The sequence below is a fragment of the Sus scrofa genome, chromosome 6 (assembly GCF_000003025.6).
Source record: "Sus scrofa isolate TJ Tabasco breed Duroc chromosome 6, Sscrofa11.1, whole genome shotgun sequence".
Lineage (NCBI taxonomy): Eukaryota > Metazoa > Chordata > Mammalia > Artiodactyla > Suidae > Sus > Sus scrofa.
Window position 1 is genome coordinate 168,993,181 of NC_010448.4, and position 25,231 is coordinate 169,018,411.

At 43.4% G+C, this 25,231-nt stretch overlaps 1 protein-coding gene and 1 long non-coding RNA gene across 10 annotated transcripts in view; one reads left to right on the forward strand and one right to left on the reverse strand.

Annotated features, from left to right (window-relative positions):
- The window catches only part of FOXJ3 (forkhead box J3), a 140,607-nt gene continuing 116,627 nt past the window's right edge, over positions 1,252-25,231 (forward strand). For 2 of the 9 annotated variants that reach the window (XM_021096927.1, XM_021096934.1), the window contains exons 1-2: positions 18,684-19,373; positions 24,895-24,955. In XM_021096927.1, coding sequence (XP_020952586.1) covers positions 19,292-19,373; positions 24,895-24,955 — 143 coding nt within the window. In that variant the 5' untranslated portion in view covers positions 18,684-19,291. Of the gene's footprint in view, positions 1,459-1,834; positions 2,256-2,275; positions 3,579-3,639; positions 3,738-18,682; positions 19,374-24,756; positions 24,776-24,894; positions 24,956-25,231 lie in introns of those variants that run through there. The other 7 variants (XM_021096929.1, XM_021096935.1, XM_021096936.1 and 4 more) reach the window with 7 other exon arrangements.
- LOC110261250 lies at positions 10,059-16,256 on the reverse strand. Its single transcript, XR_002345253.1, has 2 exons — positions 13,671-16,256; positions 10,059-12,828 (listed from the first exon to the last, which is right to left on the reverse strand). It is a non-coding gene; the product is annotated as an uncharacterized LOC110261250 (long non-coding RNA).

The window sequence follows — 25,231 nt, forward strand, 5'->3', positions numbered from 1 at the left end:
ATTAGTTTCCTGTGACATTTATCATCTTTCTTTCCATACTTAGATGGCAGCTCCAATAAGAAGGATATTCCCTCCCACCAATGCCCCGCTTCTATTCACCGATCCAACCCAAACACTAAAATAGTGTCTGACAACCTCAGTAGTGATTGGCAAACCTTTGTTGGATGAATGAGTGAATGAATCTCTTAATTTCAGAGTCTTGCTGGAGTCCTACGTACCATGAGAACATAGGAGTGCTCTGAACCCCCGGTGCCTACAAATGCTTGGCAAATGGCAGGTGTTCAATGTTTGCTGAAGCAATTGGGTACTCGGCTCTTTCCCAGAGGTCTTTATCTGATCCCTATGGGACTACGTCAGAGGACCTTCCCGGAGTCAATTCAGTCGGGCCTCCCTTTTCCATCTCATTCAATCAACCTAGTATTCATCTAACAGATTATCTGAGTTTCCAAGTATTGAGCACCTACTGTGAGTTCAAAAGCATGCTTGGTGCTCTGAATGTAACTAAATGTGAAATTACAGGGCAGATTTGCAGTGCTGATACTTTAGAGAAAGAATTAGTAAAGATGGACGTAGAAATAAATTCCAAAGTTCACAAGCCGCCCAACTACCCTGCTAAAGACGCCACCTTTTGATAGCAAGGACCATAACCTGGGCAGCTGCCTGAGAATCAGAAAGGCCTTTGGAGTTCCAACTGCCTTGTTTTAAGGAGAAGGAAACCAAGCCTAGGCACGGGAGAGGCCTCGGCAGAGATGGGTCTAGAACCGGGACTTGGGACGTTCTAGAAGGAGAGGTGGCCTGAAGGTCTAAGATGCCTCTGTGGGGGCGCGCAGAGTCCGCTGGGCGCCGAGCTGGACTAGGGGGCCGGGCTCTCGGCGAGGCGAAGGGGCCTGTCGCTACGGCGCGGTAGAGGGGCTTTGCGGGGAGGTCAAGGCGCCGTCCTTCCGGGCCCGGGGCCCCAGGACTCCGTGGACAGGGTCCGAGGCGGAGGTCCCTGCCGTCCTCCACTTCGGAGCTGCCCCCGCCGCCCTCACTCCCGGGTCGCCACGCTGGGGCGCACAGCTCAAGCCACCCGGAGCTGCCGGCCGCCGGATGACACGGGCTGCGCGGAGGCGGGGCCCCAACCGCGCTGGGCACTACTTGTCCCAGCGGAGGGATCCCGCGCGCGCCGCCGTAGCCTTGACCGTGAAGGGCCGTGACGCCGTCGACGCCGCGCCGGTGGCGCAGCGACGTCGCGGGAGGCGGGGGCGGCGGCGGGGGCGGGAGGGGGAGCGGGTCGGGAAGTAGTTCCGGGTGCGCGGCCCCGGATGTTGGCTGCTCCCGCTGCCGCCGCCGCCGCTCTCGGCGCTGCTCCGGGCCTCGGCCGCTCGCTCCAGGGGCCGCTGGGACCTTCCCCGGGCGTGGGAGACGCACGCAGCGGCCGGGGGCTCGGCCGGGCCGTCCCGGCCTGCGCAGCCTGAGGTGAGCGCCGGTCGTCGGGGCGGCCGGGCCGGGGCGGCGGGTGAGGAGGCGGGGCCGGGGCATCTCCCGGGACGGAGGCAGGGGCTGCCCTCCGCGGGACGCCCTCCGGCTTCTCCGAGCAGCGGCCGCGCCGCGGGGCGGGCGGCGGGCGGGGCGGGGGGCCCGGGCCCGGGCCGAGGCCTGGCGGGCGGCGAGGGCTGGGTGCCTCCCTCCCCCGCGGCGCTTCTCAGCTGCTGCTGCCCCTCAGCCGAGCGGCGGCCGCGCCGCGCCTCCCGCCCCTCCCCCAGGCGGGGCCCGGGGGCGCCAGACGGGGCTCCCGGGGCGTCGCGCCCGCGGGCAGTGGCCGGCTTCTCTCCGTGACCTGCCCGTGGCCTGAGCTGGTCGCTGCCCCCGGCGCGATGCAGCTTCTTTCCTTCAGGCTTCGGGGTGGCTCTCGGGCGGCGAGGCGGCCAGCACCTTGCGTGTCTGGGGTGCCCTTCGGGGTGAGGAGGCCCGTGCGGGGGGCCTGCGTTCCCACCCATCCTGTCGCCGTGTCCTTTGCCGGCACTGGGGCAGAGGCAGCCGTTCCGTGCGGACGTGTTGCTGTCCTGTGTGTGTTGCATCCTGCCCACGTGGTAGGGTGTCTCCCCCTCCCCCCTCCATTTTTGCAGCTGGCGAGGAGGGAGGTGAAAGTGGGGTGGTTTTTCCTCTGCGAGTTCCTTGGCGCGGCGTGGAAGGTGCTAGGGTCAGGGTGCTTTGCTGCGGCGGACTCTTGGTCGGCTGGAACCAGCAAGACTTGTCCTCTGAAACGGGGGCTGGTAGGGTCTTGGTTTCATGGACGTCTTTTCTCCTCTCGCTGCTCCTGGTCTTTTTCCTGCAGACCGAATAGCAAGCTCTAGCTGCTGATGCACTGAGGTGTATAGTTTTCACTTCTCTATTCTACTGTGTGTGTGAGGTTGGCGAAGGTTTTTCTTTTCTGTGTGGCGCAGTCCACGTCTCTGTTGTTCCTAGTTGGATTCCTCTGTGCGCTGAGTTGGGCTGGCTGGGGGGCGGGGGTAGAGGTTGGTGGGCATCTTTAGTGTCTTCTCTTGACATTTACTTTATTTTCTCCTGTTGAGTTTGCCGGCGAAACAAACTGCGTGTCATAGATGTGTTACATGCATAGCGTTTTACTTGCACGGCAGCGCTAAATAGTTTCCCAGAGTCACTTATTTCGTGGGAGCTCGTTTATTGCACGTTCTCACTCTTTCTGTTGAGTAGGATCGCACTTTTTGGTCTTTGGAACGTGCTTTGAGTAGTTTACTTCCTAAATGTCTTTTCCAGGTGAGGGTGTCCATCTTCCTGTGTTTTGCTCTTTGGTGACCATAGATTGCTCCCTTCACAGGGAACCGGCCACAGGAGCAGTGAGAGAAGCCTGTTATTCTTCCTAGACCTTAGCAAATATTTATAGAAAAGCAGTAACTCCTCCCCGTTTTTCTGTCTGGGTGGCAGCTGGAGATGATTGAGGTTTTTTGTCTTTTAGATTTCTGTTTTCTTTTTGTTTTCTTGGAGTTAAGGTGAATCTCGGTCTTGGTTTGGTGCTGCTGAAGATACTGGGGATGTTCTCATGCTTTTATTAGGTATTTTTTGGGTGGGGTTGGGATGTATTTATTTTGGCTCTTTTTGGTTTGTTCGTTTGGGTGAAATGAAAATCTTAATATTTTGAAGTTTAGATTTCAAAGTGGCCAGCATTTCACTTTTTCTTTGTTTTTCATATGCGCATTCTCTTAGGGTATATTCATATATTTTTTCTTTTATCTGGTACAGTTGTTAGTATATTCTCCCTCAGTGTAAAATAGAAATATTTAAACACAGATTTTATCTGCCCTCACTATGCTAAGTATGGGTGGGGCAGTGGAAAGTGGAGAATGTTGTTCCCATACATCCTGAGACATATTTATTAAGTCAGTCTTCATTGTGCACTTCTGCAAAATACTGTGCTTTGTGTAAAGTAGTCTGCACGAAGAGACCCAAGGGATAAAACATGTGGTCTCTTCAAAAGTTTCAGCTTCTTTTGGGGAAACAACGCACAACGTGCATCATTCATAGTTCCAAGAAGCATCGAGCTCGGGGTTGGGATAACGGTGCAGCTAAAGCCTAAGGTATAAATAAGATTTGGAGAAATTGAACTTTTCAGAGGAGAAGGGATGTTTTCCAGGAGAGTGGGGGGGGGGGTACTTGCAAAGACATAGAGGTGGCCATGTACCGAAGACACCATGCGGCGTGACTGGCAGAGGGAAACGGTGTTAGTGAATAACAGTGTAAGTGCGTCTGGGCTTGGTGGGTGGGCCTTGCTGGAGAACCTTGTCAGGGAGACAGGGCTGGGGGACCAGGGTACTGCAGTGGGTTCTAAGGAGATGCGCATTGTTCCCTGAGGAAGGTTTTGTATCACTTGAGTGACTGGAAGCGGGGAGGCTGACTAGAAGGCTCTTGGGGGATGTTAGGAATGAGAAGATGATGGGATAAAATTATCGAAATAAAATAATAGCAGTTATAGCACTATATGCCAGGCATATTATTCTAACCTCTTTGCATGTATTTAACGCATGTATAAAAATCTTCATAGTGAGGTCTTATCATTCCCGTGAAGAAACTGAGTTACACAGAGGTTAAGTAACTTGCCTCAAATCCCTCAGAACCAGGATTTGAACCCAGGCAGTCTTGCCTTTGAGCTTGAGCATTTAATCCTTAAATTATACTGTCCTGTGAAAGAGTGTATAGAATATATAAGAAGATGTATCTTTGAGTAAAAATTAATTTGAACTCAGTGATGATTAAACATGGGCGAAGGAAAGAGAGCAAATTAAACATGAAAGATTCAAGTCTAGAATCCTGGGAGAATGGCTGATAAGGCTTAGGAATTTAGGGAAGTGTCACTGTGAAGGCAAATGAGCTAAGGTGGGTTATGGTCAACATTAGGTTGTATACAATCTATTTTTCAATAAAAGGCAAGCCTTCTGCCACTCCCGATAGCCTTTTCTCCTTGCTAGTTTGGCTCTTTAGTGTTAATCTGAGCCAAACAGAAAAATAGATCCATTCAAAAGAGAAAATGTGGAGTTGCCCGTCGTGGCACAGCAGAAATGAACCTGACTAGGAACCATGAGGACGAAGGTTCAATCTCTGGTCTCGCTCAGTGGGTTAAGGAAGGGAGCCAACGTTGCCGTGAACTGTGGTGTAGATCGTAGGCGAGGCTCAGATCCCACGTTGCTGTGGCTGTGGCTCAGGCCGGCGGCTGTAGCTCTGATTCGACCCCTAGCCTGGGAATCTCCATATGCCGCGGGAGAGGCACTAAAAAGCAAAAAAAAAAAAAAAGGAAAGTGTATAGGAATTATTTTGGCTGAGCCACACCGCTGTTTCCCAGCCTTGATGAAGGTAATCAAGAATTGGCTAGAGTAATCCTGTTACCACTATATGCTGTACATCCTTATCAAATGAAGAGAGGCAATGTGGGTTGTGCACTGGCCAGGGCCATAGACGGTCGTAAAAACATAGGGGTAGATGAGTGTCGGCAGGTTAGTAGCATGGTGGTGAAAGAGCCTTGAGGTTTGCAACAGCGGGTGACATGATCGGCTGGAAGGTAGAGCGTTCTGAGAAGAACCAGGAAGTACATCAGTGCCACCGAAGCCAAGGATGGGAAGGGCAGTGTGGCAGCCAGTGTCGAATATGGTCTTAAAGTTCAGAAGCAATGGTTGTGATGGAAAGACTGGTACACCGGGCCGGGGGTGGGGGGGCTAACTTGTAACCGTGGAATTTTGAAAGGAAGAATGAGAATGGATGCTGGGTTTATTTTCCACAGAAGGCTTTGTAGAACTGTGACGGTCTGGGGTGGTAATTCTTAGTATTTTCTTCAATGCATCCTCCAGTCTCATTCTTGTCCACGTATCACAGCTATTCAAATATCAGAAAACTCATTTTTTTCCTCTAAAAAAAGGAAGAAACTTGTGTTTTAAAGCCCTGATTTTATACCTTGAGGTTCTCTCAAACTTTTCTTGTTATTCTTTTTTAAAACAGTTTTATTGAGATAAAATTCACACACTATACAGTTCACCCATTTAAGTTATGCAGTTACGCAGGTTTTAGTGTAGTCTCCAAATTGGGCAGCCATGGCCGTGGTCGTCATCCCAGAAGAGAAAGTCTGTTCCGTGGTAGTCACTCTCCATTTCCTTCTCATTGCTTGTCCTAGGCACGCGCTCGTGTACTCACGCTCTCCACAGATTTGCCTGCTCTGGACATGTTGTGTAAATGGAATCATGCAAAGTGTGTTCTTTGTGTCTGGCTTTTTTCACCTAGCATAGCCATTACCCATTTTTGTAGTTTGTGTCAGTATCTCATTCTTTTTTCTGGCTGATAGTCCATTGTATGGATCTCCTTCTACTTCACTTACCATTTGACAGACATTTGGGTTTCTCTTTTAGAAACGCTTCCCTGTGTTCACGTTAATTTAATTCTTGCCCTGCCAACTCCATCCCTCAGGACGTTTCATGTATATTATGACCTCTGTTACGCATTCTGCTAGGCATTGGGCATACAGAGATGAGTAAGACATGGCTCTCGAACCTTCGTATGGTGTGTTTGTGGTTTACATGTTTTCTCATATGTTACCTCCTTTGATCACTCAACGAGACTGTGATGTGGGCATGGCGTTTTTTAAGGTGAGCAGTTTGAAGTGTAGATTAGGTGACTTGACCGAAGATTGCACATGCACACTTAAGTCAGTGATGGAGCAATTAGGTCCTCCTAGTCCGTGTCCATTGCTATTTCCACTTCTCTCTGCTGCTACTCTTAACTTAAAGGAGCCTCATGCGAGTTCCTGGAGAATTAAAGAGGTTGGAAAATCAAAATCATCTTACGTAGGGAATCAGTAACTTTTAATATTTGATCTTCAGCACTTAAAATAGGTTTTCCTTACTGCGTTTTGTCATTGCTGATTTAGATAAATCTTTACCTATTTCTGCCTCTCAGACCTTGAGTGGGGGTTAATGTGACCACGATGGCAGTGGTAATGATAACAGCTCATATTTTCCAAGGCTGTGCTCTGCTCAAAAGTACTCTTACTGCTTCACATTTATTAGTCATACAATCCTCATAATAACTCTGAAAGGTAGGTTTTGTTATCAGAAATCTATAGATGAGGAAACAGGCACAGAGAGGTTAAGAAACCTGCCTGAGGGTATGTAGCTAGGGATGGAAAGAGCCAGGATTTGAACCTCTGTCTTTTTAGCACTCGGTGGCTCTTAGTCACTGTGCCGTACTGTTATTTCAAGTAAGAGTGTGGCCAGAGTGTAAAGACTGGATTTTGAATATAGTTGGGGAAACAAACAGCAAATTAGGTTCACACTGCATCCACATGTCTTGTAAATAGGAGTCTGACATTTCGGTGTACAGAGACGTGTTGTTTAGGCATCCAGGTGCCTGTTTGCTGTTTGTCCCTGCTCATAGCCTCTCCACTCGGAAATTGTATTATTTGCAGCGCTCTTCACTGTCAGCTCTGTTAGTGACTTAGCTTTCCACATTGCCGCTATTCAGAACCCTTGGCTTGAGACCGCCGAAGCTTACGCTCACCTCTCCTCAGCCTTCCTGTAACTGTGAATCTTTGTTTTCTGTTTTGAACAGTCAGCCTTTCAGTCCTCGATGGAGGTGCTCTTTACCCCCCCCCCCCCAAACTCAGAAACCCTCTGTGGCATTTTATAACAACGGTCAAAAAATTCGACCCTCTTCATTGGCACAACTGGATTTTAGTGCACAAGTAACAAGAACCAAAGCACGGTATTTTGGTTAAATAGATTGATTTATACTGAAATTGGAAAAGGCATCTGCTATACAGGATTTTGGATTTAATAGAATTTGTTATAACCAGATCAGCAAAGTATTATTACTGTGGGCCATCTGCTGGGATATGGAAATAGCTTTGTTATATGGAACCAGATGTATTTATATTTATAACACTGGCATTCTACTTATTTTAAGTAACCTTTCGTAGTTAGGTACCTTTGGCTGCTATGACCTTTACTGGATGTATCAGCTGATAATCCGAAAATGCAGTGTCTTTCAAAGTGGTTATTACTTTTCTATGCAATTGATATAACACAACTGAAATGGAGAGCAGATGAGACTCATGGTGTCAAACTTTAGTACTGTAACAAGATAAACTGTATGAATATGATACAAGATAATTAGGATCATATGCAATAAGAATTCTTACTTTTAAGCTTAGTTTCTAATAATTACTAAACCACTCTGATGGCTTTAAGAATTTTACTCTCTAAATCTAAAGCAGTTTCACTTTGGTATAATCAGGTCTACAGTAACACTGCCTTGTCTGACTTATTTCCCGTCATCGGGGTAAAGTTGTCTGGAAAGGGATATAATAAGAGGAACTATCATTAGAAAGTAGTCCTGGAGGACTGTCCTGAGTTGAATGTTAACAGTTTGGAGAGGGGGAAGTCCTAGGATGGGAGTTTTAGAGAGAGTGTAGGAACCTGGCTTGTGGGCTGTCTTTGTTTGGGCTCCCATAACAAAATACCACAGACTGGGTAACTTACATAGACAACAGAAATTTATTGCTCACTCTTCTGGGGGCTGGAGAGTCTAAGACCAAGTGCCAGCGTGGTCACCTTGTGAGGGTCCCTTCCTGGATCATAGCTGGTGCTTTCTTGCTGTGTCCTTACGTAGTGGAAAGGGCAGGGTCCATCTGGAGCCTCTTTGATAAGAGGCTAATCCCATTCGTGAAGGCCTGGCCTCATCTCCTAACAACATCTGTGAGGAGGGGGTTGGGGTTTCAACGTAGGAATATTGGGGGACGTAAACATTTAAACTGTAGCATTGTCTATTTTTTCATTATTTCCAAATAAGTGTAGAGGAAGTCATGGATTCCATGGAAGAGTTGAATGATTATTCTAGGATGACCCTGTGTCTGAAGGAGACCTTACCCGGTAAACTGATTGTAGGTAAAATTTTCACCTAGAGTACAAAGCTAAAATCTAAATGCAGTTTACCTAGACGGAGTCCTGTCCGGTGGTACAGTGGTGTCACTGTGATTGGTCTTCTGAATGATTGGTGAAGTGTGGTGCCAGTGTGACCTTATTGAAGATTTTGGAGGTTGGGAATTCCTGTTATGTCACAGCAAGTTAAGGATATGGTGTTGCCACAGCTGTGGCGTGGGTTACAGCTGTGGCTCAGATTCCATTCCTGGCCTGGGAACTTCCATATGCTGTGGGTGCAGTCACAAAAGGAAAAAAAAAAAGGTTTTGGGGATTGGAATTGGCCTTTTCCTAAGTTAGAGACCTGGTCTTATTGTGACACACAAATTTGTGAGAGAATGGATGAGGGGAGGGAGACTGCTGGAACTCATTAATAATTTCAAATTCTGTTTACATACAGAGAGATAGGATTGGGGGGCACAGTAGGGGAGAAATAAGTTATTAAGATGCCAGATTTTGGCGGGTGTGTGCATGGATGCCTATTAAATTATTGAAAAGAACTAAAAAGTTTCTGTGGCTTGGCTGTAGAACTTTGGGAAATTAATTACAGATGCAACAGATAGGCTACAGTCAGGAACAGGTTGACTCTTCTGAAGGGAGATGGAGCAGGCTGTCGTGGCAGAAGATAAATAGTACATGGCATCGGTTTTGGCCAGTGTGGTTGGGTTTGTGAGTCTGTGGCATGCTTCACCTGTCCGCACTGTACAAGGAGCTGCTGGTGGTGTTGTCCCACAGGTGTGTATGTGGGTAGTGATCACTGTCAGAAATAACGTCTTTGCACATCGGGGGAGTCAGGTTTTATGTCTTCTCACAGGCCTGTGTGTTTTGGAAAGATTCCCGCTGAACGTGGGAACAGTGGATGGAGGCCTTTTCTCTGGTCTGTCGCACTGTGGACCCTCACGGAAGTCCTGTCATGTAGGTAAGGCAGGTGCTGTTGACAAATGGAGAATGTGAGATACAAGCCAAGTCCGACCTGGTGTCACTCAGTTACCGAGCGGTGGACCCGCACCCGCGACAGGAGCCTGGGCCCTGCGTTCTGCTGATAGAAGAAATCTGACAGTTTTTATGAAGAAGGTGCTTTGGATTTTTGAGGTAGAAAGTAAAGTTTAAGGACCTCGGAGGACTGGCCCTGGGCTCCTTGGAGCAGAACTTGTCTTGTGATCGTGTCAGACTGGGGACATAAAACTATTGGGAACAATTTCTTCCACTGTTGAATTGGGGTTCATTTCTAGTCATTGGATGTACTTTTACTTGAGCCTGCATTCTTTGTGAATAGTGGTGGTGAGGAGGAGATGGAATCGGAAGGGAAACTTTTAAGGATTACTAAATAGTGGATTTGGTCTTATTTTATGGAAGTGTACATCTGTAAAATGTAGAGATGGAGAAATTGTACCTGGAACATGATTCTACCGAGGGTGCTTGGGTTACTGCTGTAGTGTGAATCTGCTGTCTCTTGCCTAGTGGGTAGGAAGTGTGATAGTATATAAAGAAGTTACACCTCCACAGGAAACCAACAAACAGACTGGAAGACATCACATCGGGTGGTCTTTATTTTCTCTGTCGAACCTGTTTATAGTCCCCAACTTCTTTAGAGTGAGCATATATCATTTTTATAGTCTTCTGTTTTCTAGTTTTTAAACAGTAAATGTTTATATGCTTTTTTTTTTTTTTGCTCAAATGAGAGTTTGGAAAAATGTGAACCATAGCACTTTTAAAGAGTAGTTTAAACACTAGGTGATATCAAAGTATTTTGCTTTTTAGGCAGTTACATTAATCAGTTTGATAAACTATTTTTTATAATCTTATGGGTCAAGTTGTGGGTGTATCATGGTTTGTTTTTTGTTTTATTTCAGACAAAATGCAAGATCCTTAACCCACTGCACCACAAGAGAACTCCTGAATTAAGTGTTTGGGGTTTTTCTTTGCATTAGAAGTTGGTCATTTAGCTCTCCTGATCAGTAAATTAATTTTAGTCCCCCTGAGAAGCAACTTGGTTTACATGTAGTAATTACTTATTAATAAATGACCGAAAAATAGCATTCTGACTTATAGTGAAAACTAGATTTACATATGGTTAAAACTAGGTTTACATATAGTAATTACTTATTAATAAATGACCAAAAAATAGCATTCTGACTTATAGTGAAAACTAAATTTAAGGATCTCCTCATCTGCTTCTGTTTCCTTGGCAGGGATCCGATAAGAAAAATAAAATAAGAAAAATCAAATCGTTAGTGATTCTTTAAGGTAGTTGTTTTAATCCAGGGACATTGGGCTCATTAGTTTCTCTCATTTGTTTGCTCATTGACTCACTGTCTGTCTTGTCCTGGGCACTTTACTAAATGCTGGGGACACAAGTAACTGATAGTGTCCCTGCCAGTAAAGACTATAGCTTTTGGTTTGGGAGAGCAGTCACAGAGATGATAGCCTAGGTATGTGAAGGTATCCCTCCCCCCCCCGTTTTCTAGTTTTTAACTAAAAAGGCAGCATGACTAATTTGTTTGTATGAAGAACTTAATGCTTTTGATGATTTTAAGAGGAGCTGATGACTTCATACTTATTTTTCTGACTGCAAAAGTATTGAAAATCATTAACCTAAAGAATTTGCTTCTCTAAGGAGTATTGCTTACTGAGGTAGATGACGTAGGCATTCGGATTTATATCAGATTTGCTCTGGGGACATAATTAAGAACTCTTGTATTGACTTTTAGGATGGAGATACTGTCTTGCTTTGCCTTGTATCCTCCGTGCAGTTGACCTCTGAGCAACAAGGGTTTGGACTGCACGCGTCCACTTATGCATGGATATTTCCGACAGTGACTACTACAGTACAGTAGTGATTACTGCAGTCCTACATGGTCCATGGTTGGTTGAACCAGCCGATGTGGGGAAACGACAGATAGGGAGGGCCACCTGTACGTCATGCTTGAGTTCACCCCCATCTTTAAGGATCAGCTGTGCCAGTAAACGAAAGGCTATTTCATGTTTAAGCTTACTTTTAAGAACTTTAATATCGATGCATTATATTGTATGAAAAGTTACCTCTTGTCTAGTACATATATACACACAAATATTAAATATATATAGACTTACGGTTTTTCTTAGAATCTTAAGATCTTATTCAGGCCAGTGAGCTGTCCCACTAAAACATTTGATACAGAATTATTGGGCTACTCTTAGAGTACCTGTAGTCACCGATAGCTTTAATTGAGGCAAAAATGTGCTTGTAACTTCATCCCTTTTTCCTAGTCCTTCTCTGTGGAACATTAGAGAACTAGTTTGTCTTCTTTCACAGGATAACCCTTTAAATATTTGAATGTGATTACTCCTTCAGCAGATATTTCTTTAGCACCTGCACATGCAAGATGTGGTCCTAGGCATTGTGAGAGATCCAGAGGTAATTAAGAGGCGTAGTCTGTTTTCAAAGAACTGGAACAGAGAAAGAGCCATGGGTTTATTGAAAAGAGTGGTTTTGCTTGTGATCAGGAAAGCTTCTTGGCAGCAATAACATTTAAATTAGATTAGGGATGGGGCAGTCTGGATGGAACGCATAATCAAAACCTAGGGATGAGGAAGTACAGTGCAGGTTAGAGAGGTAGCAAGAGGCCCAGCTTGACTGTTCCACAGATTCTTCTCAAGGATTTTAAAAATGTTCATTGCTGCATTCTCAGCACCTGGAGGAGTGTTGGCAAATAATAGGGGCTCAGTAAATATACGTTGAATGAATGAGTAAATGGTCACATTTGGGAAATACTGAAATTTTTCTTGCAGAGTCATAAAGTGCTGTAGGATACTGAACACTTTGATAAACCCTTTGGAGGAAAAAAAAAAGTTCCTGACTCAGACTTCTTTGATTATAGAATCTTGCCTATTAAGAGCTCCTTTGAAATCCTTGAGAAGTTACGCTGGGGTCTCTGTGGTAGAGGCGACGCAAGGCCGGAAAGTGTTTTCTTCAAGCTAAACACACCCATTTTCTTCAGTCGTTCTCCCCTTGACCTTCGGCTTCTAAACTCCTCACTCGTCTGGTCTCTCTCCCTGCAAGCATTCGAGCTCGTATGTGTTCTTAAAATGTGGTCCTCAAAACAGAACACAATCCTCCAGTTGTGAGCTCATCAGGGAAGGGGAATGGGACTGCTCCCGTCCTTGATCTGGATACTCTTCTTCTAATGAAGCCTAAGATTGTATTTTCTTTTTAGCAGCTGAGTCACTGCCTTGGCTCATATTCAGTTCTCATATTAATTTACAAGAAGTTCTTTGAGTAGATTCAGAGAGATTTCCTATTAGTAGAGCTAACAAATGAATGTCTGTTTTTTTCTGATTGAGTCTAGGCTGTTTTCTCAGAAGTACTCGTCATTCTTAAGCTTTCTGAAGTCTGAGAAAAAAAAGAAAAAGAATTAATTTACAACACCGGAATTACATGAAAGTCCAATTCAAAACTAAATAAAATTTAATGAATCCCCCTATACCCATCACAAAATCAACCATTATTAAGCTATTTGCCATATGTGACTAAACTGTCTTATTTCTTTTTTCTCTTCTGCCTAAGTATTTTAAAGAAGATCGTAGACATTGTTTTTTTATTTTTTATGGCTGCACGCGTGGCGTATGGAAGTTCCCTGGGCCAGGGATTTAATCTGAGCCACAGCTGCAGCAACACAAGACCCTTTAACCAACTGCACTGGGTTGGGTATTGAACTCGAACCTCTGCGGTGACCCAGACCGCTGCTGTCAGACTCTTAACCCATCGTGCCACAGTGGAAACTCCATAGACATTGTCTTTTTACCTCTGCAAATGTCAGTATGCATCTCTACAAAGGCATTTTCTTACATAACTAAATGCCATTATTGTATCTATCAAAATTAATAGTATTTCCTATTGGTGTTATCTGATATCCAGTTTATAATAAAAATGTCTGTGATTATTTAAAAGTGTCTTTTTACAGTTGGTTTTTAACTGAATCAAGATCCAGACAAAGTCTACACATTGCATTTAGATGTGCTTAGTGTCTCTTCTAACCTAACACAGTCCCCCTTACTTTTCTGGCATGTTTCATTCTGTCTCCTCCTTTCCTACCAAGTTCTGTTACTGTGCCTTTTGAAGTAGGTCTAATAGTTTTCTTCTTTCACAGTAATTTCGCGAACATTTTGAATTATTATGACAAAACATGTACTAGACGTTATGATAGGTAGAAAGGCTGAGGCCCACAATCCTACCTATCTGTGGCAGAGACAGGTGTTTACAGAAGCAAACCAAAACAGATTTATTTGCCTTCCAGGGGGCCCTGCCTTAATTGTATAGCTTTCCATTTATTTTCCTAAAATACGCCGCTCGTGGAATCTTCTTTAGTTGTGTCCTTATCAGGAGCCCACAGTTGACTCCTGCTTGAATCAGTTCAGACGACGCTGTTCTGGGGGGTACGCTCCATTAGCTCCTGCTTGTGCCTGAAGTGGAACTCCCTGAAGCACAAGCATTCCATTTTTTTTTAGACCAAATTTATATTATCCTGTAGAATTTTCATTTCTCAAACAAGGTTGTAGACGTTTTGAGAGCAGAATTCTTTTTCTGTATAATAATGGAAAGCTTTTCGAGCGTCCTGGTACATATGTCAGTGGGCCTGTTACTGCTGCCTGCTACCTTCCCAGAGACATTCAGAGCTTCTGCCAGTTAGAAGCACATCGTCCCGGTCTGAGTCTCTTCTTTTATCCCCAAAGCCTCCTTTAAAAAAAAGCAGTCCCATTCAGTGGTCTAAATCGCAGGCAACAGATACAAGGTTTGCATATTGCCACTTCCCCATTACCATGTCAGTGGCGAACTACTCATTGTTTTTATTTTTTTTTATTTTTTTTACTCATTGTTTTTAGACATGACCTTCTCAGTGTAGCACTTCAGGCGGCTACCACCTATCAAGGATAATTGGCAGGTGATAGAAAACCTTTCTGCTATCCTTGTCCTAAACCAGTAGTTCCTGAATTAAGCTGTAAATCAGAATCACCTGACACTTTTTGTAAGGTTTTTATTTTTTCTATTATTGACTTACATTGTTCTGTCAATTTCTGCTGTACAGCAAAGTGACCCAGTCTTACATATATGTGTATATAATATATGTACACACACGTACATTCTTTTTCTCACATTATCCTCCATCATGTTCTATCACAAGTGATTAGATATAGTTCCCTGTGCTATACGCCAGGATCTCATTGCTTATCCACTCCAGGTGCAATGGTTTGCATCTACTAACCCCAGACTCCCAGTCCATCCCACTCCCTCGTCCTCCCCCTTGGCAACCACAAATCTGTTCTCCAAGTCCATGAGTTTGTAGAATCACCTGATAACTTGTAATTAGTAGATTCCCTAGATTTCACCCTAGACTCTTGAATCAGGATTTCCAGGAATGGGATAGAAATGTTTCTTGTAAAGTTGGCAGTGGTTTGTAGACGGCTTTAGGGACTAGACAGGTAGTTCATATTTTGTTAAATAGCTCTAGCAGTGGCGACTATACCTGCCCATCTCTTTGGTATCTCATTCCTCTGACAATCAATGTTTTGATATGTTCAATTTACACTTCAGGGATATGATAGGCTCTCTCGCTTTGAATTACACCAGGCAAAGCACATGAATCAAATGCCCAAGATAAAGATATGAGATCCAGAGAGGTGGCATCGTGGTTTTCTAAATATAACAGCTTAAATTTAAAACCTCAGAACCCTTCAGCCCTCTGTAGCTTACTCTTTCTCTGGTGAACACCTTTAAAAATTTGAAATGGAAGAACTCAACATTTTTGGAGTAAACAGTCTTGAATTTTTCTTATTTCATGTATATTCATTAGAGACGATTTGAACATATACTGTGATTTAACTTCAAACACCATTGTCAGATTTTCCATGAAAGTAAATCTGCAAATCGGGAAAACGTTCTTTATTAGACCACATGATTTGATTTTTGGACTGGAAATCGTGGTTAGGTTATTGGGCAAAGTAGAGATTGATGTTTCAGAATTATCCAGTGAGTTGATGACAGACCCAGAAATAGAATCCTGTGCTGTTTGCTTGGGTTCTGATTTGGTTTGAAGAGGGTGGCCTGTGACCTCTTTACGTATATTGCAGGAAGTAAGTAAGGTTTGGGGTTTGGAAGAAGTTAAGAGCTCTGCGATGCTTGGCCAGGAACCTCCCTCTCCCTCATTTACTACCTGTTTTACTGACACCAGTCCTAAACCATGGAAGGTGAAGGAACAGCAACTGACTTAAACTCCGACTCTTAAAAACCGTAGAAAGCTGAAGCTGATTGTTAGTTGGCGTGCTTTTTTTCATCTTCTGTTATTAGAGAATAAGACTTGTCCCTAGTCATGTTTGTAAAAGAGCGGGTTATAGCCTAACTTGTTGATTTATAGATGCGGGGGCATGGTTTCGTGTCGAATTTTTTCAGGGTGTATACAGGGTTGTATACATAAGTGTATCTTCATTAAACACGGTTAGTTAATAAACAATATGCTTTTGAAATGATGGAGCCCATCAGAAAACAAACTTTCCTGAACTACTAATGGTTCAAGGGGTTATAGATTTCAAAATAATTGTTATAATAGAGTTGCTTTCTGGTGACACCATTATTTTTAACCTCCCCTTCCTTTTCCAGTTTTTAGGGTGGGGCTGGCTCTTGCGGCACTGGTGAGCAAAGAAGCAGAAACTTAACAGAACAAGAGAATATTTGTGTGCGATGGTTCTTAAGCTTGCTCTTAAAAAAAAAAAAAAAAAAGGAACCCTCCCCCAGCCCCATTGAGATATAATTTACATACCATACAATTCACCTATTTAAAATATTAAATTCAGAGTTCACATCGTGGCTCAGTGAGTTAAGAACCAGATGTAGTGTCTGTGAGGATGTGGGTTTAATCCCTGGCTTTGATTAGTGTGTTCAGGATCCAGCACTGTTGCAAGCTGCAGCATAGGTCACAGATGTGGCCAGGATCCGATGTGGGCCTGCAGCTGCAGCTCTGATTCAACCCCTGCCCCGGGAACTTCCATGCGTGTACCGCAGATGCAGCCCTAAAGAGAGAGAAAAAGAAAGTATACATGTGTGTATGTGTATATAAAAATTCAGTTTTTAACAAACATATCCATAGGGTTGTGAAATCACTGCTGCAGTCTAATTATAGAATGTTTTCCTCTCCCTCGGGGAAAAAAACACCTCACACTCATTAGCAATCAGTCCACTTTACCTGCCCCACCCAGCCCTAAGAAACTACTAATCTAATCAAACTACAATCTGTGATCGAACCCTTAATATGTTTGTTTTGGACATTTGATATAAGTGGAATCATGAATGTATAGTCTTGTTATTAGCTTCTTTCACTTAGCATGTGTTCAAGGGTCGCATATGTTACAGCATGTACCATTTCTTTTTATGGCCAAATATTCTGCTATATGGTTATAACATCTTATCCATTCATCAGTTGCTGGGCTTTTGGATGTTTCCACTGTTTTGCTGTTATGATATAATGCTACTGTGAACATTCATGTACAGATTTTTCTGCCGAAGTATGTTTTCATCTCTTGGGTATCTTCCCTGGGAGTGGAATGGCTGTGTCATATGGTCACCCTGTGTTTAACCTTTTGACAGACTGCCGAACTGTTTTCCAGAGCGGCTGCGTTATTTTACATGTCTGCTCCACATTTTTGTAATCTTTGTTTTTGTGTCTTTTTGATTATAGCCATCCTAACTGGTGTGAAGTGGTATCTCATTGTGGTTTCGTTTGCATTTCCCAATGGCTAGTGATGTTGAGCATCTTCTCCTATCTTAATTGGGCATTTTGATAGCTCCTCTGTAGAAATGTCTGTTCAAATGTCCGCTTTTTTTTTTTTTTTTCTTCAGTCCAGTGCTCTGCTTCTGAGCTATAGTGCCAAATCTTTGCCCATTTTTAAGTTGGGTTGTCTTTTTATTATTGAGTTGTAAGGGTCTGTTATGTACTGTGGATACCTAACTTCCTCTTCTAAGTGTGGATTGGTTCTGCGTACTTCCTTGGAGGCGGAGAGAAGTCATGTATACAAAGACTGTATTAAAAAGATCTGATGAGTTTTCAGTTCAATCTTAGTTGTCCTTCTTTTAGGTTTACTCTCTTTTTTCCAGCCCTCGAGGGACCTGATTTATTCATTCATTGAACAAATATGACTGCAGGCTATGTACCACGATTTGGGGGTATAACAGAGAATGAAACAGACTTTTATCTGCCTCCTAGTGGGGTAGAGAAAGTAAAACAAAAGTCCTATCAGGTCATATCGATGAAGACGAGACCTGTGAAGAATAACGCAGTGTAGTGGCCTTAGTGTGGTGGGTTTCCTAACAAATCCTTCGCCTTTCCTGATCTGTTCCTCTCTGCTCTGTTTGACCTTATCGCACTTTCCCTTTATTTTCATTTTATATTGTTTGTAGCTAAACTTTTATTTCACTCTCCTAATTCTTAACACCCTTGCAGTCTAAATTTTTGTTCTCACTAGTCCCCAAAACGCAGCCTCTGTAGTATTAACGATCTTCTACAGGCCAGTATTAGTGGTACATATGTACAACAGAATATTACTGTCATAGAAAAGAGTGAAATAATGCCATTTGCAGCAACTAGAGATTCCCATACTGAGTGAAGTCAGAAAGAGAAAGGCACATACCATGTGATATCACTTATATGTGGAATCTAAAATATGGCACAAATGAACCTTTCTACGAAGCAGAAGCGAAAAGAGTACAGACTTGTGGTTGCCAAGGGGAAGAGGGGAGGGAGAGGGATGGACTGGGAGTTTGGGGTTAGTAGATGCAGACTGTTAGATTTAGAAAGGATAAACAGGAAGGGCCTACTCTACAGCACAGGAAATTAATATTCAGTCTCCTGGGATGGGTCATGGTGGAAAGAATATAAAAAACAATGTATAAATATGTATAACTGGGAGTTCCCGTCGTGGCGCAGTGGTTAACGAATCCGACTAGGAACCGTGAGGTTGCGGGTTCGGTCCCTGCCCTTGCTCAGTGGGTTAACGATCCGGCGTTGCCTTGAGCTGTGGTGTAGGTTGCAGACGTGGCTCGGATCCCGCGTTGCTGTGGCTCTGGCGTGGGCCGGTGGCTACAGCTCCGATTCAACCCCTGGCCTGGGAACCTCCATATGCCACGGGAGCAGCCCAAGAAATAGCAACAACAACAACAACAACAAAAAGACAAAAAAAAAAAAAAAAAAATATATATATATATATATATATATAACTGGGTAACTTTGTTATACAGCAGAAATTGGTACAACTTTGTAAGTAAACTATAATAAAAAATTTAAAAAATAACCAATATTATTTTTTCAGTTTATATCCATCCTAATCTGTAACACTATTGCCTTTCTCCCCATTAAATCACTTCTTGCTCTCTCCAGTATAATTTTCTCAAGTTTTTTTTACATTAAAAAAATTTTTTTAAACTGGTTTCTCTTCTCTAAATCTATAAGAGTTCTCCAAATTTAGGTTCTGGTTTCTCTTCTTCCTCTAACATTTCTGTGGTGAATTGATCATTCTCACATGATTTTAATTGCTTTCTGAGAGCATGTGGCTCTGAGTTCTCACTTTTTAGCTCTAGCTGCACCATTGCCTTCAGGTTTAACTGGTGGAACTGAGATGAACAGCTGATTGCTACTTACTCAGCAGGATTCTTTTCCCTTTACGCCTTCCTCTGGCAGATTTTTCCTGTTTAGGCTGATTAAGGCACAGGTTATTTCCATGACTGCTTTAATGATTACCTGTGACTAATGGTATAACAATTTACAATGTTCAGTTAAGTAATCTGATTTAGAGCGGTTGTTCCTTCCTGGATGCTAGTAAATTTTTTTCTTTCAAGTCTTTTGAAAGATAGAGCTGAATTCAGAAGTAAGAAAAAGGAGTCATCTCTTAGTGGTATAGTATTTCTTTTCAACAAACTTAATTCTTTTATCTGGTATGATGGTGCTCTCATTCAGGCTACTGTCATAGTAACAGAGGCATGGATTTTCTCTTTGGTATAGAGAGGCAAATTAAACTTTACAGAGGTTAATGATATACCCAGGGTCACAGTTGGGTTTCCAGTCAGGGTCTTGACTCAAGGTTACGAGTGTTGCAAGTTCTTTGTAAACTGTGAAGTATTGTGTCTCTGTGTAGAGGGAGAGAGGAGAGAAGCACTCACGAGAATTGCTTGGGAGCTTTTTCAAAATACTTGGTCCCATTTCACCTTCTCCCAAGTAATGTATTGTTATATAGCTGTTAGGTTTGTTGAACATCTGCTTCCTAAAAGTGAATAGTTGGTAGCTCAGTTTAATGGATACTTGAAGACTCTGCTTTTACATTAAAAAGAGTTCCATGTTCTCTTCGTGGTGGGACGTGATCAAGCAGTTTCTCTTGGAGCATACCCATCAGTGAGTGACTGGCTTTTACTTCCCACACTCGGGTTGTGCCATTCTGCACAAAGGTTTTTGGCATATTGATTTTCAGAGGATTCGCAGAGGATGCTACTAGGTGCTGTTGGCACGAACTTAAACTGTATAAGTTTTGGATGTGATTGAATTAATGTAATTGTTTAACTGAGGTTGGCTTCAGAAATGTGAGTTTGTAGTTTGGAGGACGCTTTGAGATTTTCCCTATTTCACTGTGAACTTTAGCCTTCTTTTGTGAGTGTTCCATGTTGCTGGCCATTTGCCTCTGTAGGCATATTCTTTCAGTTAAACAGCCTGAGATTCAAGATACCATTTAGGAGCAACAGTCTTAAGTTAAAAACGAGAAAACTGAAACTAAGGCATTGAGGGCACAGTAGATTAGAGAGAGATCCAGGAGCTGGAGTTGGTAGTAAAAATTCACGTAGCATAAAAATCACCATTTTAAACTGTAAACGTTGGTGGTTTTATATGGAAGGTTTTTGTTTTTTTTTCTTTTTCCTTTTTATGGCTGCACCTACTGCGTATGGCCGTTCCTGGGTCATGGGTTGAGTTGGAGCTGCAGCTGTGGCCTCTGCCACAGCAGCACCAGATCCAAGCCACATCTGCGACCTATGCCACAGCTTGAAGCCATCCTTAATCCACTGAGCGAGGCCAGGGATTGAACCCACATCCTCACAGAGACAGCACTGAGTGCTTAACCTGTTGAGCAACAATGGGAACTCCATAGTAAAGGTTTTCATTCATAAAATTGTGCAACTATCACCACAATGTTATTTTAGAATATTTTTATTGTTCCAAACAGAAACCTGTTAGTAAGCCTGCCTACCTTCCTCCCTTCTCCTATTCCCCCATCTCCTGGCAACTAATATACTTTACATCTCTAGGATTTACCTATTCTGGAAATGTGTAAATGGACTCATGCAATAAGTGGCCTTTTGTGTCTGTTTTATTTCACTTAGCATAAGGCTCTCAGGGTTCATCCATGTTGTAGCCTGTAGCAGTACTTCATTCCTTTTTATGACTAAGTAATATTCTGTTGTACATTATATGAATATTTTAGATATGCCATGTTTTGTTTATCTGTTCATTAATGGTCATATGGGTTTACTCCCACTTTTTTTTTTTTTTTTTTTTGGTCTTTTCTGGGGCCGCTCCCTTGACATATGGAGGTTCCCAGGCTAGGGGTCTAATTGGAGCTGCAGCTGCCGGCCTACACCAGAGCCACAACCACGTGGGATCCAAGTCGAGTCTACGACCTACACCGCAGCTCACTGCAATGCCGGATCCTTAACCCACCGAGCAAGGCCAGGGATCGAACCTGCAACCTCATGGTTCCTAGTCAGATTCGTTAACCACTGCGCCACGACGGGAACTCCTATTCCCACTTTTTAGATTTATAAGTAATGCTGCTGTGAACATCGTGTGCAAGTTTCAGTGTGAACATGTTTTAAGTTCTCTTGGGTATGTGTATGTATGTGTGTTCTAAAGAGGATTTTATATATGTATATATATTTGATCTCTCTCTATATACATTTTTATATAGAAACACACACACATACTCCTAAGAGTAGACTTGTTGGATCATAGGGTAGCTTTTGTAGAAATTACCTTTGTTTTTAAAGCTGATGTTGTTGACTGCTGTCAAATGTGGTTTAAGTTTAAAAGCCAAATGGGCTAACTTTCCACATTCTCTTTCCCTACCCACCCAGTCTAGACAGTCGGTCTGATGTCTTCGTTGTTAGAGTCAGCAGAGCAGACACACCAGCATAACTACCTTGTAGAATCCTGGATGTGGAGTCCTGGAATCAGCTCCGCCCACTAACCAAGTTACTTACCTCTCTGGTGAGGAGTGGGCTAAGAGCCCAGGCATGTTTAGAGAAGTCACTCCTCTTAGAAATCAGGCGTTAGAAAGAAGTGTTCGGCTCTACCAAAGGAAAAGAAAGGAGTTAGGCTAGAAACCTGAAAGCCATTCTTAAATAAGAGGCTGTGCCCTTTTATCAAGTTAGGAAATACATGAAAGAAAGATGACGAGTTCAGCTTTGGACGTGGCAATTTGGGGGTTTTCAGGAGGACGGGAGATATTTCTGGAGAACGCAGATCAGGAGGTAGATCCCTGTGAGAGAGGGAGATTTGAGATACTTCAGCTGTTTACAGGCATTTGAAATACAGGAGTTGATAAATCACCCATAAAGTAAAAAAAAAAAAAGAGGAACGTGTCTAGTAATTCCCATATCGGAACGCTTTGAGGTTTTTGATTCTGCCAACTGAAATGTTTATCAGCTGTATCTTATTCTGAGCAGCTTGTTCCTTTTGGGTTTTGTGATTTTTGATTGTGAATTGATTTACTTTCGGACTTTATACTTGGGAATGTTTCCAGGCCTAGATCACAGGCAGCTTCCCCAGAGAGGATTTGCATTTGCTTCTGTCAAGTTTGGATGTGGGATGGTACCATTCTAGGACTACCCTAAACAGCATTCTAAGTACGAAGCTTTTAAAACCATAATCTTGAGTGAGGGGCAGCTTATGGTTGCGAGTATCGGGGGAGATCCTGTTGAGCTGCTGTCGTCGTCCCCCGGTCCTTACCAGCGCCAAGTGCCAAGGTTAAGACGTTTTCCTTGCAGTTTTCCTGGGTCACACCTGGACTTTGCCTCTTGTACCTTGAGCCCTAATAGACCTTGGAATCACAGGCTGAAATTCATAGGGTTGGCAAAACGCCCTGAAGGTGAATCAAAGCTGCTTTTAGTACCCAGCATACTTCTTTAGTATCTTTCACTTAGTGTTTGTTTGTTTGTTTGTTTGTTTTTGGGCCATGCCCCTGTGTGGCATGCAGAAGTTCCCAGGCTAGGTATGGGACACATGCCACAGAAGCAACCCGAACAGCAGTAGTGACGACACTGGATCCTTAGCTTGCTGTGCCATTGGTGAACTCCTTCTTTTACTTGGTTTCTAGCCTTGATCATGCTTTCTTTTCTTTCAGGTTATTGATTAACTTATAAGGATTAAAAAAGTCTATCCTGTGTTTCTTATTGTTAGTGGGCATGTCGATCAGCCTGTCTTCTGTCAGAAGTAGAAGTGTCTGTCTCTGTTCAGTGCATGCAAGGACAAGTAGATGCAGGGAATTCAGTCAGCCTCTAAATTAAAGTTATAAACTTGGGACGACATTCAGTGTTTTGTTTGGCCCACATAGTATTTAGAAAATAAAAGTCAGGACATTTCAGGGAGTCCCTGTCATGGCTTAGTGGTTAATGAACCCGACTAGTATCCATGAGGACGAGGGTTCGATCCCTGGCCTCACTTAGTGGGTTAAGGATCTGGCGTTGCTGTGAGCTGTGGGGTAGGTCACAGATGCACTGGGATCTTGTGTTGCTGTGGTATAGGCCAGCAGCTACAGCTCCGATTCGACCCCTAGCCTGGGCACTTCCATATGCTGCGGGTGCGGCCCTAAAGAGTCAAAAGACCAAAATAAATAAATAAATAAATAAATAAATGAAATAAAATAAAAATATCCAGCTTTTGGAGTTCCCTTGTGGCACAACAGGTTAAGGACCCAGTGTGGTCAGTGCAGTGGCTCAGATAGCTCCTGTGGCTTGGGATTGATCCCTGGCCCCCACTGGCCCCAGAACTTCAAAAAAAAAAAAAAAAAGATTTCAAATAAAATTTTGGATATTATTTTCCTTGAAAAATGAGACGTTCTTGATAGGCGTGTGGTCCTGCTCAGTAACAGTGGCTAGAACTGGGAATAGCAGATGATCGCTTGAGCGTGAACCTGTTTTCCTTAGGTGCACACACACAGACTCCGTTTGTGCAGTGTAGGCGTATGTGTACACTTATACCCGGTCCAGCTTCTCTCATTCTGGTGACCTCTAGACACTCGTGGATCATCGTTGTGCCAGGGAGTCATGCTGACAGTTTCATATTGTTCATTGATTTATTTAATTCTAATAGCACACCTGCAGTTTACCCCTGATGAAGAAAGGAAGTAGTATAGGTGGGAGTTTTCATTGTGGCTCACCGGAAACGAATCTGACATCCATGAGGACGCAGGTTTGATCCCTGGCCTCGTTCAGTGGGTTAAGGATCTGGTGGTGTCGTGAGCTGTGGTGTAGGTTGCAGACGGAGCTCGGATCCCCCAAAAAAGTTGTGTAGGTGGTATTAACCCCCAAGTCAGAGATGACGAAATGGAGGTTCATTGAGGTTATATCAGTTCTTCAGGGTCTCATAGTGTCACAGCTAGAATTTGAACAGTGCTATTCTTAACTATTTTTAAAGCAGTGGGACTGTTCTTCAGTTGAAACTGTAGTGAAGTCCAGTCCGTAAACCCCACAGAGACAGCACTGGTACAGATGAGGTGGGAGACAGTTATGTGGGGATGGGAGCCTGCGTGCTCAGCTCGTTGGTAGTCTCTAGGCTTCTCTCTGGAATCCTTAGGATTCTTCTAAACAGTGTGGACACTCTAACTAAATATAAGAGTTTGCTAAATTTGATGAGTTTTTAGCTTCTTTGGATGTTACAGTGTGCCTATTTTTCTTACGCTTCCTGGTATGTCTGTCTGCCTTAGTATCTTCATTTTATTGCTCAATAGCATTTTATTTTATTTTATTTTATTTTATTTTATTTTTTTTTTGTCTTTTTGCCTTTTCCAGAGCCGCTCCCGCAGCATATGGAGGTTCCCAGGCTAGGGGTCAAATCAGAGCTGTAGCCACCGGCCTACGCCAGAGCAACGTGGGATCCGAGCCATATCTGCGATCTACACCACAGCTCACGGCAACGCCGGATCCTTAACCCACTGAGCAAGGCCAGGGATCGAACCCGCAACCTCATGGTTCCTAGTCGGATTCGTCAGCCACTGCGCTATGACGGGAACTCTAATAGCATTTTAAAATTATGTGGGTATGTGTTCAAATAATGGTGAATCTTCTAGCGTTCTATTTATGTTATAGAATGCTGGTGTGATTTGTAGTTGAGTTTATTTCGGAGCATTTGATAACTAACTCTTCTTTACCTTTCAGATTCTCTTTGTGGCCAGATGGGTTTGTATGGACAGGCTTGTCCATCTGTAACTTCATTAAGGTGAGTGCGCTGTTTTTTTACTGGAGCATATGCAACATTTGAAAAGTTACGCTGGTGAAGTCACATTAAATTGGTTTCGCTCTAAGGTTCAGAATAAAATACTGTAGTTTGTTTCCTTAAATAGTCCTCTTTTGTGGGGCTGGGAGTTGTTTTTGCTTACAGAGACGTTTGTGGTAGTGGGATTTGGATATTAATCTCCAGTTGGTGAATGTACATATATGTTCTTGTACATGAAATGACATTTTACACTTCGTCATTCCTTTTTTTTTTCTTAAA